The sequence below is a fragment of the Etheostoma cragini genome, chromosome 3, assembly GCF_013103735.1.
Source record: "Etheostoma cragini isolate CJK2018 chromosome 3, CSU_Ecrag_1.0, whole genome shotgun sequence".
Lineage (NCBI taxonomy): Eukaryota > Metazoa > Chordata > Actinopteri > Perciformes > Percidae > Etheostoma > Etheostoma cragini.
The window spans coordinates 29914216-29929422 of NC_048409.1; the positions used below are offsets into that span (position 1 = coordinate 29914216).

A 15207-nucleotide genomic window follows, 5' to 3' on the forward strand; every position below is an offset into this window, starting at 1 on the left:
AGGACAACATGAGGGCAACATGGGGGCAACATGAGTGCAAAATGAGGACAACATAAAGACAACATAAAGACAACATGAGGACAACTTGAGGGTTAAAGGACAGGGACAACTGTATTTTCTGTCCAGGCCAAAGATCTTTAACATGTATTACATTGTTGGGGGACAGACAGCTGGGGGGGGGGGACTCTGATGTGTGATTTCATCATGGTCCCTGTATAGTTTGACAGTAATGAGCCCCCCCCCCCCTCCCCCGGCAGATCTCTCTGTTATTTCCAAGGCCAGACCCCAGAGGCGTCTGTGGACACTTGGACACTCTGGAGGCTGGAAGCAGCTTCACTAACGGGCCAATTAGCACACACTGCATCATGGGAGGACACTCTGCTGTCGCCATGGTTACTGATGGACACAGCAGTGTTTGTGCCACCGTGGAGTCTAGTTTGGTTTCGGCCCACTGACCTCGGACTGGGCCTCAGATCATGTGTTTGGACTCGTATTAGAATAATAAACTTCCAATCATGAAACATTAAATGAGGTTTCAGTGTCACAAACGAGCCATTTACAGATCGGGTTAATTCCTATTTTTAAATCTAGTACATCTAGAAGGGGGGGGGGGTGACATGCAGCAAAGAGCTGCAGAATCGAGTAGTGAATGTCCAGATCTGGGCGCCCCCTATACCTAGTGAGCTATCTGGGTACCCGTGCTCTTATCTTATAAACCTCATGTTGTCCTGGGCTCAAATTTGACCCGTTTCTAAGTTGTTTTAAATCAGAAATATGGGAGGTCAACAAGGTGACAACAAGGCGACAACAAGGCGACGACAAGGAGACAACAAGGAGACAACAAGGCGACAACGAGGAGACAACAAGGCAACAACAAGGAGACAGCAAGGAGACAGCAAGGAGACAACAAGGCAACAACAACGCAACAACAACGCAACAACAAGGAGACAACAAGGCGACAACAAGGCGACAACAAGGCGACAACAAGGCGACAACAAGGCGACAACAAGAAGACAACAAGGTGACAACAAGGAGACAACAAGGCGACGACAAGGAGACAACAGGGCAACAACAACGCAACAACAACACAACAACAAGGAGACAACAAGAAGACAACAAGGTGACAACAAGGAGACAACAAGGCGACGACAAGGAGACAACAGGGCGACAACAAGGAGACAACAAGTATCGAGAAAGGCACCTTTAAAGAAAATGCCTTATTATTATTATTATTAGGACTTGGTGGGGATGTGGTGTCTGAACAGCAGCGCTGGCTGATGTGTTGATGAGGAAGCCGCTTGACACCGTTTCTTGATTTAAAAGTTTATTATATCAAAGATTCAGCGTCACTTTAAGAGTTCTGCAGAAACTTGGAGACCTAACCCAAAAATGAACACTCTGTCTTTCAGTGATTCAGACGTACTTTACATAGGACATGTTAGGGAACATGTTACGGAACATGTGATATACCAGGTGAGTCACATCAGGGCGGGGCAATCAGACGGACAGGAAGTAAAGCTAGGCAAGACTAGACAGAACAGGAAACCAGACTATCAACATAAAACAGGAACCAGAACATACAGACACTCACAGGGGGACACAAGACAGAGACTACCATACAAGACCGGGAAGGAAACTAGGACACAAACATGAGGAGACAAGATAGAGACCCAGACTATCAAAATAAAAACAGGAAACAGAACATGATCGCTAAGGTAGTCAAACAACTCCACAGCAAAGCCCCGAGGATTGATGAGATCCATTCAGAAATCCTGAAAGCTCTGGGTGTGGAGGGGCTATCTTGGTTGACACGCATCTTCAACATTGCATGGAGGTCTGGGACATTGCCTAGAGAGTGTCAGACCGGGGTGGTGGTTCCCCTCTTCAAAAATGGGGACCAGAGGATGTGTGCCAATTACAGGGGTATCACACTCCTCAGCCTCCCTGGTAAAGTCTACTCCAAGGTGCTGGAAAGGAGGGTTCGGCCGATAGTCGAACCTCGGATTGAAGAGGAACAATGCGGATTCCGTCCTGGTCGTGGAACAACGGATCAGATCTTTACTCTCGCAAGGATCCTGGAGGGAGCCTGGGAGTATGCCCAACCGGTCTACATGTGTTTTGTGGATCTGGAGAAGGCGTATGACTAGGTCCCCCGGGAGAAATTGTGGGAAGTGCTTCGGGAGTATGGGGTTTGGGGGTCCCTTCTCAGGGCCATCAAATCTCTGTATGACCAAAGCGAGAGCTGTCTCCAGGTTCTCGGCAGTAAGTCAGACTCATTCCAGGTGAGGGTTGGCCTCTGCAAGCGCTGCTTTTTCTCACCAATCCTGTTGTAGTATTTATGGACAGGATATCGAGGCGTAGTCGGGGCGGGGAGGGGTTGCAATTTGGTGGGCTCAGGATCTCGTCGCTGCTTTATGCAGATGATGTGGTCCTGATGGCATCATTGGCCTGTGACCTTCAGCACTCACTGGATCGGTTCGCAGCCGAGTGTGAAGCGGTTGGAAAGCGGTTCAGCACCTTTAAATCTGAGGGTTCTCAGCTTTCTTGCTGAGAACCATGCTTTCTTCAGGTAGGGAGTGAGTCCTTACCCCTAGTGAAGGAGTTTAAATATTCAATTCAATTCAATTCCATTCAATTCCATTCAATTCAATTCCAATTCAATTCAATTCAATTCAATTTTACTTATAGTATCAATTCATAACAAGAGTTATCTCAAGACACTATACAGATAGACCACACTCCAGAATTTACAAGGACCCAACAGTTCTAGTAGTCTCCTCCAGAGCAAGCAACAGTGTCACAGTGGAGAGGAAAAACTTCCTTTTAGGCAGAAACCTCGGTCAGACCCAGACCCAGACCCAGACCCAGACCCAGGCTCTCAGTAGGCGGTGTCTGACGGGCCGGTTGGGGTTGGAATGAAGAGTGGCAATAACAAAAATAGACAAAAATTATCATCTGGTAAGGATGCCTCCTGGGCGCCTCCCTAGGGAGGTGTTCCAGGCTCGTCCAGCTGGGAGGAGGCCTCGGGGAAGACCCAGGACTAGGTGGCGAGATTATATCTCCAACCTGGCCTGGGAACGCCTCGGGATCCCCCAGTCGGAGCTGGTTGATGTGGCTCGGGAAAGGGAAGTTTGGGGTCCCTTGCTGGAGCTGCTGCCCCCGCGACCCGATACCGGATAAGCGGTCGAAGATGGATGGACAAAAATTAGTAGTCTGTAGCAGTTCTTTGTAGTAGTTCGCGGCATAGCGGGACGCTGTGCGGCATTACAAGGCACAGCAGGACATAGCAGGACACTGCAGTGTAGCAGTAGAATATGGCATCACAGAACATGGAGCGGGACCAAGGCGACAGATGCTACCCTGATTTTGGAGCCTCTCTGATCCAAGGGAACATTCTGGGGAAAAAGAACATAAGGACTCCGGGGAATGACTCCCCAGAGCTAGGTTAGTAACAAGCATTTCTGGGACATGGATGCACATAAATGAAAAGATGGAAATAAAGAGGAGAGAGGAGCTCAGAGTATCAAAATAAGTCCCCAGCTGTCTAAAACTATTATTACAGCAAAACCAAGAGAGACAAGGTAAAGAGAGCTCCAGCCCGGTCGGGCTAGAACTCTCCCCAACCAGATCGGGCTGTACGCCAAGTCTCCCTTTAGTTTTATTATATTCTTGATTACATGATAGATAAATCTGACAACTATGAAGAGAAGCAGGTGGGCCGGGTTAGGCGGACGCTGCGACTCCTCACTCCCTAACAATATTCAATTCTATGCCCTAACTATAAGCTTTATACCTTGGGGTCTACATTTATGGCTTTTTTCCACTGCTGGTAACAGCTCGACTTGACTCGCCTCTTCTCGACTCGACGCATTCTGCGTCCGTTTTCCATTGCAAAATGAGTAACGCCTCAGCGTGGCTGGTCACCATAGCTACGCGTGATGATGTAATTTTCAACGCGACTCACAACAGCACGTCGGCTACTCGCCGCAGCCAGAAGAAATGTTTTGTTTCAAAAGAAGCTGAAGGAAGCAACGAAAATCACCGCTAAAAAAAACAGGAGTTTGGGAATACTGACGGAGTTCGGTCGTCGATATGACGGTTGTTCGCCGACACAAAAGGGTAAGTTAAGTTTCCTGGAAACGTTAGCTAACATCTGCATGTGTTAGGGGCCCTGGTCAGTATTTTCTATACGCTAGCATTATATAAAGTACATGAACTTTAGCAACCACGATTACACACCAACATGTCTTCTGTGTACTGTTTGTGTTTCAGAGCATTCACGCTTTGCAAAATCTCCGCCGTAGACCGTCTTGTGGGCAACCAGTGAAATCTGTGGTTCTGACCTGCTGGGCTTCGTATAATCTTTATGAGAGTCACGGACAGGCTTATGACAACAACTGGGATGCATCTGGGCCAGCAGAGCCGGGGGGGGGACACTGTCACAGGGTGCAGAGGAAGAAGACCGGGATGTCCAGGATGGTTTGATACACTACTGGAAAAGCTAAATATAAAACTTTTCTTTCATAAATGATCTTGTTTTTTTAAAGTAACAGTGTACAATATTGGAAACGACATAAAGCCCCTAATAGCTCTTAATATTGAACAGTTGAAAAATTAGAATAGTGCAGAGAGTAGATAATCTGTCGGTGTCTGGCTGGATTATTATCGCCTCAGCTTGTTTGAAACCTCGACTGAGGTAGTACTAAAAAAGGTACCTGGTAGAAGGTCCCAGGGACTTTTTTCTGTAATGGTAAACCAAAAAAGGCGAGTAGAGTCGAGGCGAGTCGAGTAGATACCACGCAGTGGAAAACCGCCATTAAAGTGTCCTACTAGAGGAGAGAACACTCTGGATCATGTCTACTCAAACATTAAGCACGCATACAGAGTCAGACCCCTCCCCCATCTTGGCCAGTCAGACCATCTCTCTCTCCTGTTCGGGTCTTCCCAACCAGAAACCCTGGATGACCAGCCATGTCCATACACTCCTCAGAGCCCGCAATGCTGCCTTCAGGTCAGATGGACCGAGAAGTCCAGGGCTACTCGAGCGGACTTGAAAAGTGGAATTAAAACAGCCAAGGCAGACCACAAGAGGAGCATAGAGTCCCACCTGTCCAGCAACGACATACGGGAGGGGTGGCGGGGCATACATGACATCACCAACTACAGAGGCTGTGATGCAACATCAGGGGGACTTGATTGCAAAGCTGGCAGAGGAGCTGAACTGCTTCTTTGCTTGCTTTGAGTCATCACTACAGCACCAATGATCCACCCCAGCCTTGCCTACACCCCCACTTAGTTCCTGCACTACCCTAGCCCTGCCACCATCTGGTATCTGCACCACCCCACTTACTGTAAAGGAGGACTCCTGGCAGTTAACCCAAAGAAGGCTTCCGGCCCAGGCGGAGTACCTAGCAAGGTGTTCAGGGCGTACGCTCACCAGCTCACCTTCTTTTTTTACCAGGATCTTAAACCTCTCCCTGACCCAGGTAGTCATCCCGCCCTGCCTACAATCAGCCACAATCATCCCAGTGCAGAAGAAGTCTCCCATCACCAGCCTAAATGATTACCATCCTGTGGCCCTCACCCCAGTAATCATGAAGTAGTTCGAGAGAATTAAATCAAGGACTACCCCCCTGCAGACCTGGACTCCTATCAGTTTGCATACTGCAAGAACAGATCCACAGAGGATGCCATCGCCGTAGTTCTCCACTCTGCTCTGAGCCACCTGGAGCAGCAGCAGAGCTACATCTGGATGCTCTTTCTGAATTACAGTTCTGCTTTCAACACAATCAACACAGACATTCTCATCACCAAACTGGTCAATCTCGGACACCCCCCCTCACATGTGCCTGCATAAAGGACGATGAGACTGGCCCCCCAACTCTCCTCCACTTGCACTTTAAGTACCGGCTCCCAACAGGGCTATGTGCTGAGCCCCCTCCTGTACTGTCTCTACACCCACGACTGCAGTCCGGCCCACAGCAACAGCCTCATCGTCAACTTTCTAAAGACACCACAGTGGTTGGACTCATCTCAAAGGGAGACGAGGCAGTCTACAGAGGGTAGGTCCTGACAACTTGGCAGCTTGGTGTTCGGAGAACAACCTGGCTCTCAACACCAAGAAAACCAAGGAGATCATCGTCGATTTCAGGAAGAACAGAACTAACCTATTCCCCCGGAACATCAACGGTAAGTGCGTGGATGGGTTCCACACCTTCTGGTTTCTTGGCGTCCTCATCTTCACTGACATCTCCTGGACAGACAGCACCACAGCGGTCAACACGAAGGCCCAGCAGCAACTACACTTCCTGACGGTCCTCAGGAACCTGGACTCCAACCTGCTGTTGATTTTGATAGCTAACACAATGCGCAAGTTATAGAGGACCAACTACTTGTCTGGGGCTGTTGAAACAGGAACGATTGTATCTTGGTAAACGTTATTCAGATTTACATGAAACTTAGTATGTGTGGTCTACATGTGACATTGAGCCACCCCCCGCTATACTCTATCCACACCCATGTACACAGACCACGCCCCTTTCAGAACCTTCGGTAACCGTTTAAAGGCTGTAAGGGTAAAGGGTAAAAACCACCCCTGATTAAAAAAGCCCTCAAGATATGGATATCATTTTAAATAATGTCTCCAAATAGTGTTAAAGGACAGTTTTTTATAATTGTTGGTCATTATAGTGATGACGTCCCATTGGGGGGAGTAACCTCAGCCTAGTACTAGCACTATGGTGACTGACTGGGATGAGGAAGAGGAGGAAAGGCCAACAGTCGTGTAAAATGGAACCTGCCAGACGTGAGGGGGCAATTGAGGAATTTCTAAGAGTTGGGGAAGTCTCCTGGTGAGTTGCTATCGTATTTATCATTGTTTGTGAATCACGGTAATTACTAAAAATATTTTACACGGTTATAAAAAATATTTGCTGATCAATTGCTTTTTTATCATCTGATTATTATATGTAACGGTGAAGAAATTATCTTTCATTTTATGATGTTTATTACCTTTCTTGTTTGACCTATGATGTTTTTTAACACGATAAGTGTAGAAGTTGAGACCTCAGGTAGATGTGTCCCGGGGTGATGAGGCCAGACTGCTGATGCCCCCCCCCCCCCCCCCCCCCCCCCCCCCCCCCCTGACTAGAAGACTTTAAAAGAAGCTGACGCAGAGTTTCATCTCAGTTTTACAGCAGTGACAAGAGATGAATGTAAGATATATTTATACATATGTGATCACCTTCTTTCTGTCATTTCTAACCTGAACATGGTAGCTGGTAAGTGTGGAGAGAGTGTGTTATTGTGATAATTGATGTCTTTACTTGCAGACTGAATACGGCGTGTGTGTTAATGCTGTGAGTCCAGGATGAGCAGTAATGTAACATCTAAACTAGTTTGATTTCTGTGAATCTTGAACAAAATGTAACATTATCAACTTTTCATCCTGTGTTAACTGAACTGTGATCTATCATTTCTAACATTAACATTATATTGACTCTGTATAAGGTAGATGGTACGAGTGGAGAGTGTGTTATTGTGTCTTTACTGTCTGCAGGCTGAATACTGCGTGTGTGTTAATGCTGTGAGTCTATGATAAGAGAACATTTGACATTTAAACTAATTTGATTCCTGCAGATCTACAAAGTGTAACGTTGTTCATGCTGTGCAAAGCTGAAAGGTTGTGTTGGGAACCAAAGTCTAATTATGAAAAACTCTACTCAGGTTTCATATTTCATTCTTGTAGCATACTTTAATATCGGGCTCTTTAAATACTTACTGTTTGTGATCATGATGTGTTTTTATGTTTTAATTATCTGTGCCAATGTGTTGCTGATTGTGGTTATCTGTGTGAACAGGAGCTTACATGAACCTATGTACCTTTTTCTGGTCAGCCTGTTTGTAAATGAACTGTATGGTAGTACAGGGTTGTTTCCATTCCTTCTGGTTCAGATCCTCTCTGACATTCACACTGTTTCTGCTCCCTTCTGCTTCCTGCAGATTTTCTGCTTGTATACTTATGCAGCTATACAATTTATTAATTTATCCATCATGTCTTATGACAGATATCTAGCTATCTGTTATCCTCTGCAGTATAACACACGTATGAAATCTAACAAGGTTGTTCTGCTTATTGCTCTGACATGGTTATTTCCATTGATTGAAACTGCTGTCCCGATATTTATAAGTTCCTCTTTACAGCTGTGTGGAAACACTATTGACAAAGTTTACTGTAACAACTATTATGTTGTGAAACTGGCCTGCTCTGAGACTACTGTGAACAACATTTATGGACTCTTTAGCACTTGTCTTTTTGTCTTTGTTCCTCTCCTTTTAATCCTCTACACCTACATGAGGATCCTTAAAGTGTGTTTTTCTGGTTCTAAGCAGACGAGACAGAAAGCTGTCAGTACCTGCACACCCCACCTCGCTTCTCTCATCAACTTCTCTTTTGGTTCTTTCTTTGAAATAGTTCAGAGCAGGTTTAATATGAGCAGTTTTCCTGTGATGTTGCGGATTTTCATGTCACTATACTTTCTGACCTGCCAACCGATCTTTAACCCTTTAATATATGGACTGCAAATGACTAAAATACGGAGCTCATGTAAAAGTCTGATCTTTGGTAAAATGTAGACTGATGTTAAAGAGTGAATCAATTTGTTTTTCTAAGATAATGATGTAAAAACTAGAAACATCGACCTTCTGTGAGAAACTGAGTTATGTTGTAAGAACCGGTGGAGAAATGTCTAATGTGCTTTGTTGTAAATTGTCTTTGAGGAACCTGAAAAGGGTTTATAGATAAAATGTATTATTACTGTTAATGCTCGGGGTGGGGGAACATATTTGTACACCATAGTATCACAATATTGTTTGTGTCAATACTGCAGCAACACAACAAGTATTGATCTATTATTCTATCAATTGCACATGTATCTTTTTATCATTTGACATTTTTCATTATTTGTCTGTATAACAATCCCATTCTTCTCCAATAAAAAAAACAAATGAACAAAGAGAGAATTTCCTCTGTTTAGATAAAACAGTTGTTGACAGTTTTTTTCTTTGGGGACATAAATTGAAGTTGGAGAAAGGTTATAAACTGCAACAGACCTCTTATGATTCCCCCCCCACCCCCCACCTGAAGCCCCATCACATCACAGCCCTGACTTTACCAAATGTTTGCATCAAAGACGTTTTTAATGTAGATAAAATAAATTGCTAATAATAAAACAGAAACTGAGTAATTTTGTGTTGATCAATTACAAATTGCCCGTGATTACATCATCACTACCTACATATTACTTTTTGATTATATTAATACACATATACTGTAAAATAATAGATTCTTAGAAGAGTAATCCTGTAAATTCAACAAGGAATCCTCTAACCTGTTTCAGTATTATAACATAATTAAAGCTGCAAGCAGAAATGAACAGGCCCTCGCCTAATCACAGGTTGGGGGTGCTGGCAGACGCCAGTCTTTGCAACAGTCAGACACTGCAAAGCCAAAGACTTTTTGCTGCAGCTATCTGTGTGTGTGTGTGTGTGTGTGTGTGTGTGTGTGTGTGTTTGTATGTAAGACCCAACCTGCTCTTTCCTTAATGAGCTTCCATATGGATATATTTTAAAATTCTGCACTTTTGTCAAATAAAAAGGAGAGAGCATGATGTCTTCTATTCCTAGATCTAGATAAGTTTACCAGACCTAATCTGAACTAACGACATGATCACTGTCACTAGATAGAAAGAAAACGTTGACTTTCACTCGTTGCCATTCACCAACAGTGAAAAATGATTGTATTTACTGCTGCGCTGGCACTGCTGCGTTGCTACAGCAACTCACCAGGAGACTTCCCAACTCTTGAAAATTCCTCATTTCCCCACTCACGTCTGGCAGGTTCGAAATTATATGACTGCTGGACTTTCCTCCTCTTCCTCATCCCAGTCAGTCACCATAGTTCTAGTACTAGGCTGAGGCTACTCTCCCCAATGTGACGTCATCACCGAATTGAGTTAAAAGACTAGCTAATACCAAAAATTATAAAATACTGGCCTTTAACACTATTTGGAGACATTTTTAACCCTTTTGTTTTTATCCTTTCAACAATGAAAGTCAACACTTTTGTTAACGCTTTTTAATCAATGTTTTTAACTTTTCCTTTTGTTTTTGTTCTGTTTTCAACACTAACGAATGTTTGTCACTTTTTTTGACGTTTTCAACACTAAGTAACACTATCTTATTAACTTTAGTTTTACAGTTATTTTTGGAATTTATGGTCAATAAACCTCATTTATAGGAAATTATACCTCATGTTTGAGTTAGAAAATCAGAAATTAGGAATTATTTTGACTAAAATAAAAGGATAAAAAAATGCTGAATTTTAAAATACATCCACATGGAAGCTTTTTAAGGAAAGAGCAGGTTGGGTCACACGCAGACAGAAGCACACACACAGATACACACACACACACACACACACACACACACACACAGAAAGCTGCAGCAAAATCAATCTTTTGCTCTGCAGTGTCTGACTGCCGCAAAGATTGCCGTCTGCAAGCACCCCCGACCTGCGAGGAGGCGAGGGCCCATCCAACGCTGCTTGCAGCTTTAATTATTATTATTTCGGATCGGGTCTCTCATTTCTGGGGGGCTTGAAATGCGGGAAAACTCACAAAAACTTGCACACATGTCAGACCTGTTAAAAATCCCAAATGTCTGTAGTGATTGGTCTCGGGCGTTGACAGGGGGCTCCATTGCACCGCCTAACGTGCACCCATACTTTAGAAAAAAGTAAGAATTTATCATACTATCTTTTGAGGGAACATGCGTATCACCTATCAAGCTATTTATAGAATAAATCACAAACATTTAAAATTTATGATATGGCAAAAACTCACAAAACTTGGCGCCTACATAAACACCGGGGGGCTTTGTGAGTCTGTTCAGCGATTTGGCCCATTCCTATAAGCGGGCTCCATAGCACACCCCATTGTGTGGAAAGGCATTATCTTGGACATAGTTACTCCGATCTTCACCAGATTTAACACGCATATTGCTCTAAACATTGCAAACATATTTCCCATATACCTCCATTAGTTCCGCCCAACCGGAAGGAAGCCATTTTGAATTTATGAATTGTCATGTGTTTTACATTCTTTCAAACTCCTCCTAGGCCGTAACTGAAATCTTCTTGAATCTTTGCAGGTAGTATCTACTGACACTCTTGATGAAAAGTTATTCAAAGAATTTTATAGTGCAAAAAATGTGGAAGTTATAGAGCAGCAACTGCACAAAAACTTGGATATAGACTCGTCGTGACAAAAAGCTATCAAAAGAATTTTCAAAGCTAACACAATGCACAAGTTGTAGCGGACCAACTTCCTGTCTGGGGCTGTTGAAACAGGAACGGTTGTATCTTAGAGATGTGTATTATCATTTTTAAAAAATGTCTCCAAAAACTGTTTAAGGGCAGTTTTTTTGTCATTTTTGGTATTAGCGGGTTTTCTAACTCAATTTGGTGATGACGTCACGTTGGGGAGAGTAGCCTCAGCCTAGTACTAGAAACTTTTCAGGATTCATCAGAGTCCGCCCCTGACGATATATTTACACGCTGATATTGGCTCAAAGTCATAGCGACCCCTAGTGGCAACAGGAAGTAGTCCTAAAAGACAAGGTGCTACACATTAACAAACTCCTCGTAGAGATTTCATCAGATCGACTTTAAATTTAGTCTGAGTCATCTAAAGACCTTAACGATGAAAAATGTATAAAAAAAAATTCTTTTGTCAAACAGTCTGGGTGTGGCATGGCGGCCATTTTGTGTGTTTAGTGATGAAGGAAAAAGTGTCTGTAACTACAGTGTACATTGTCGTATCTGCTTGAAATTTCCCACAAACACCAAGAGTACAGGCCTGAGGACATCTGCAGGCCAAAATGGACTTTTGGAGATAGCGCCACCAACTGGCAATCAGAAATAGGCCTTATATGACAAACATCATCCAATTTACATGAAACTTATGTGTGCTCTACATGTGATACTGAGTCACCCTTATACTTAAACCACTCACACTTACTCAGGCCACACCCCAACCCATAACATTTGAACTGTTTAAGGTAGTGTCTTGTGTCAGGTGTCATTGAACTCAGCAAAGAGTTCCTTTTTCATTGTTGATTGTTTGGTATGAACGTAAATATGGTGCAAAAGTGTGAGCACCCAGATGCGATGTGAGCACTTGTAAAATATGACTTGAGAGCTTGTAAAAAAAAGAAGAAAACTCCACAGACTAAGTCCACAGGAACAAATTAGTTTTGCACCAAATGTATCGCAAGAAGTGTTGCAAAACTAGAGAGCGCAGACTCGCCGCTGTGTGATGCGAGAGAGCACACTGCAGCGACAGATTCGAGAGGTTGTAATCACTGAGTTGTGGTTGTACTGGAAAAGTGACTCAAGTGAAGAAAACATAAAACAAAACACAAGTACAGATTTTTTTTACAAGCTCTCAAGTCATATTTTTTTTACAAGCTCTCAAGTCATATTTTACAAGTGCTCACATCGCATCTGCGTGCTCTCACTTTTGCACCATATTTACCTTCATAGTTTGGCCCGCCCCCTATGCTTAAGCCATGCCCATTTTCCTAAGTAATGACCCGTTTGATGTACACTATTGTGTTAGGTTTCATTGAACTCAGCAGAAAGTAGCGTTTTTATTGGTCATGCTATGGTCCGCCCCCTTTGCGTTAGCTACGCCCCATTTCACAGCTAATGAACTGTATGACAAAGATTATTGTGTGAGGTGTCATTGAACTCATCACAGATTTCCCTTTTCATCTGTGACGATTTGCTGTATCTTAGTGCCATGCAAATGCACGGTCGCAAGGAATGGCATCTGCCAGTAACCCCAACGTGGGCAGATTAGCGTCCAACGCTGCTTGCAGCTTAAATTAGTTAATTTTCATTGTTTTTCTTTGCTTCTAATACTACTGTATTGTATTTAAACTGTATTCATCTTCATGTTGTACTGAATAGCACCTTGTAAGCATAGTTTTGAAAGGTGCTTCATAAATTAAGTTTACTTACTTATTACAAATGTTATCTGACAACAATAGGCTTTGCTCATCATCAATAAAAATACATTTAAAGTAAACATTTAATGTTAAACTGTAACTGTGTATTACAGTGAAGATACAATAATATGCACTAGTCCACAAAGCACAGGACATTGTTCCTGTATTTAATTTCTTGCTCCCGCCCCGAGAAACATCCGACCACTAAGAGGCATGGACAATGTTGTGCGATTTTTAATGGTGCATTTTGGTATGCTTGGATTTTTCCAGGTGTGAAACCAAACCGACCGAGGGCAAATTACTCCAAGTTTACAAACTCACCAGCTGATTCGGACCAAATCAAACTAACTACAGGTATTAAAGCGCCCTTAGACAAATTGATCTCTTTAGAGAAACTAGGAATGGTAGTACAGAATATGCAAATGGTAAATCACAGAGCTTTGATGGGATCCTCCTGGAATTCTATGCTAATTTTCGGTAACAACTGGGCCCATTCCTTCTTGACATAATTAACATCGCTCTTAAGTAGGGTGAATACTTAAGTGATGTTAACAAAGTCTTGAGCTCCTTACTCTGAGTGCTCTAGCTATCTTCCTCTCAGCCTGCTTAACTCTGATTTATCTCTGCAAAACTCCTAGCCCATTACTTGGAGTCCCATGTGTCAAAACTAGTGAACTCTGACCAAAAAGGATTCGTAAAAACAAGACTAGCAGAAGATAATGTTAGACGCCTTCTCCACATTGTTGATACGATAGAAGATGGTAAGACCCCAATGTCACTTCTCTCTCTAGAAGTAATGAAAGCCTTTAATATTCTTGAGTGGTCATTTCTATGGTCAGTCTTAGAGGTGATGGGCTTTGGTAACACTTTCATTGGTATGATTGAAGTTATGTATTCTATCCCCTCAGCCCAAGTTATGACCAGACGCACCTCCTCTTTATTTCCAGTTTCTAGATCTTCTCACCAAGGCTGCCACTTGAGTCCTGCACTATTTGTACTCTCCTTAGAGTTCTCCTAAATATGCATTCACAATGTACAGAATCACAAAAAATGTTTTTTTGTTTGTTTTTTTAGAAAACCCCTTTGAAACAACAATATAATCGAACCATTCTTAAGATCCAAAGTCAAATAGACTTTTAGATTTTTACTTTCATGACGCCCCTAATCCAGAGAGTACCCAGCTTCTCGGCCAAGGTGTGCTGTGATAGGTCAGCTGAACACCACACGTTAAAAAGGACAAGGAAATATTAGATATTGGTGGAAATCATTTTTTTTTATCTTCATGGAAATTCTTCTTCAACTGTCTTGAAAATTACAGATGGGCCCCACGATGCAAATTTCGATACAGTTATCACGAGATGATACTACAATGAAGGTATTGCAATATTCTGCGATTAATCACAGTACATTTTATTTAAATGAGAACTGTGTTTTCCTTATTTCTTTCTCTGATGTCTCTTTCTTTCATTACCGACTTTCTCATGAATGCTGACGTTGCTGGAAAATAAATTCAATTGAACCATCTAGCGGACTGAAAAAGAAATTGATTTTATTATTCTATTATCTAAAAAGTTCAAATATCTTATGCAAGTTATATAATAAAAGATTGATACTTGCCCTCCGTGTACAGTATTCCCATTGAAAATAATGTGATACTATGCTGCATTGTTTTTCTTCCCCACCCATAATTGAAATGTTCTATATGTGTTTAGAAAGCTTACTTTTCTGCTGACATTGATCAAACATAATCTTTAACATTATCAAATATCAAACAGCCGATATGTTGGGTGGGGGAACTACTTTAAAGTGTCTTTTTCTGATACTGATATTGATATTGGAACAGCTCCAATGGAAACCATTTCTTGTCTTGATGTTTCTGTTCTAGTTGCCTTCTACAAAGTTTCCTTTTAGCTGACGTCAACCAAACAGAATCTTTCAATGGGACCTTTTCATAATGAGCTCATCCTGCTGCTGGGGGGGGGGGGGTGTCCTCCTTATTAAAAAGGATAAAAGACGTCGAAGCAAAGGTTCAGCTCAGTTAGGACGGATTCAGTCTGACTACAGTGGGTATAAGCTCAAATATACACAATGTCACACATATTTTATTACTAATGTGTAACCTGAACATTATGTTGAACT

The 15207-nt window shown here is 42.7% G+C and overlaps 1 protein-coding gene across 1 annotated transcript; it reads left to right on the forward strand.

Moving 5' to 3' along the window:
- Positions 1 to 7707: 7707 nt before the first annotated feature.
- On the forward strand, positions 7708 to 8644 carry LOC117939327 (olfactory receptor 2A14-like). Its single transcript, XM_034864565.1, has one exon. It carries the CDS (start codon positions 7708 to 7710, stop codon positions 8632 to 8634), a length of 927 nt encoding a protein of 308 aa, XP_034720456.1. The 3' UTR covers positions 8635 to 8644.
- Positions 8645 to 15207: the final 6563 nt, after the last annotated feature.

Coding starts and splice junctions, on each gene's coding strand:
- LOC117939327 (XM_034864565.1), top strand. CDS start 7,708: ATGAAAAACTCTACTCAGGTTTCATATTTCATTCTTGTAGCATACTTT.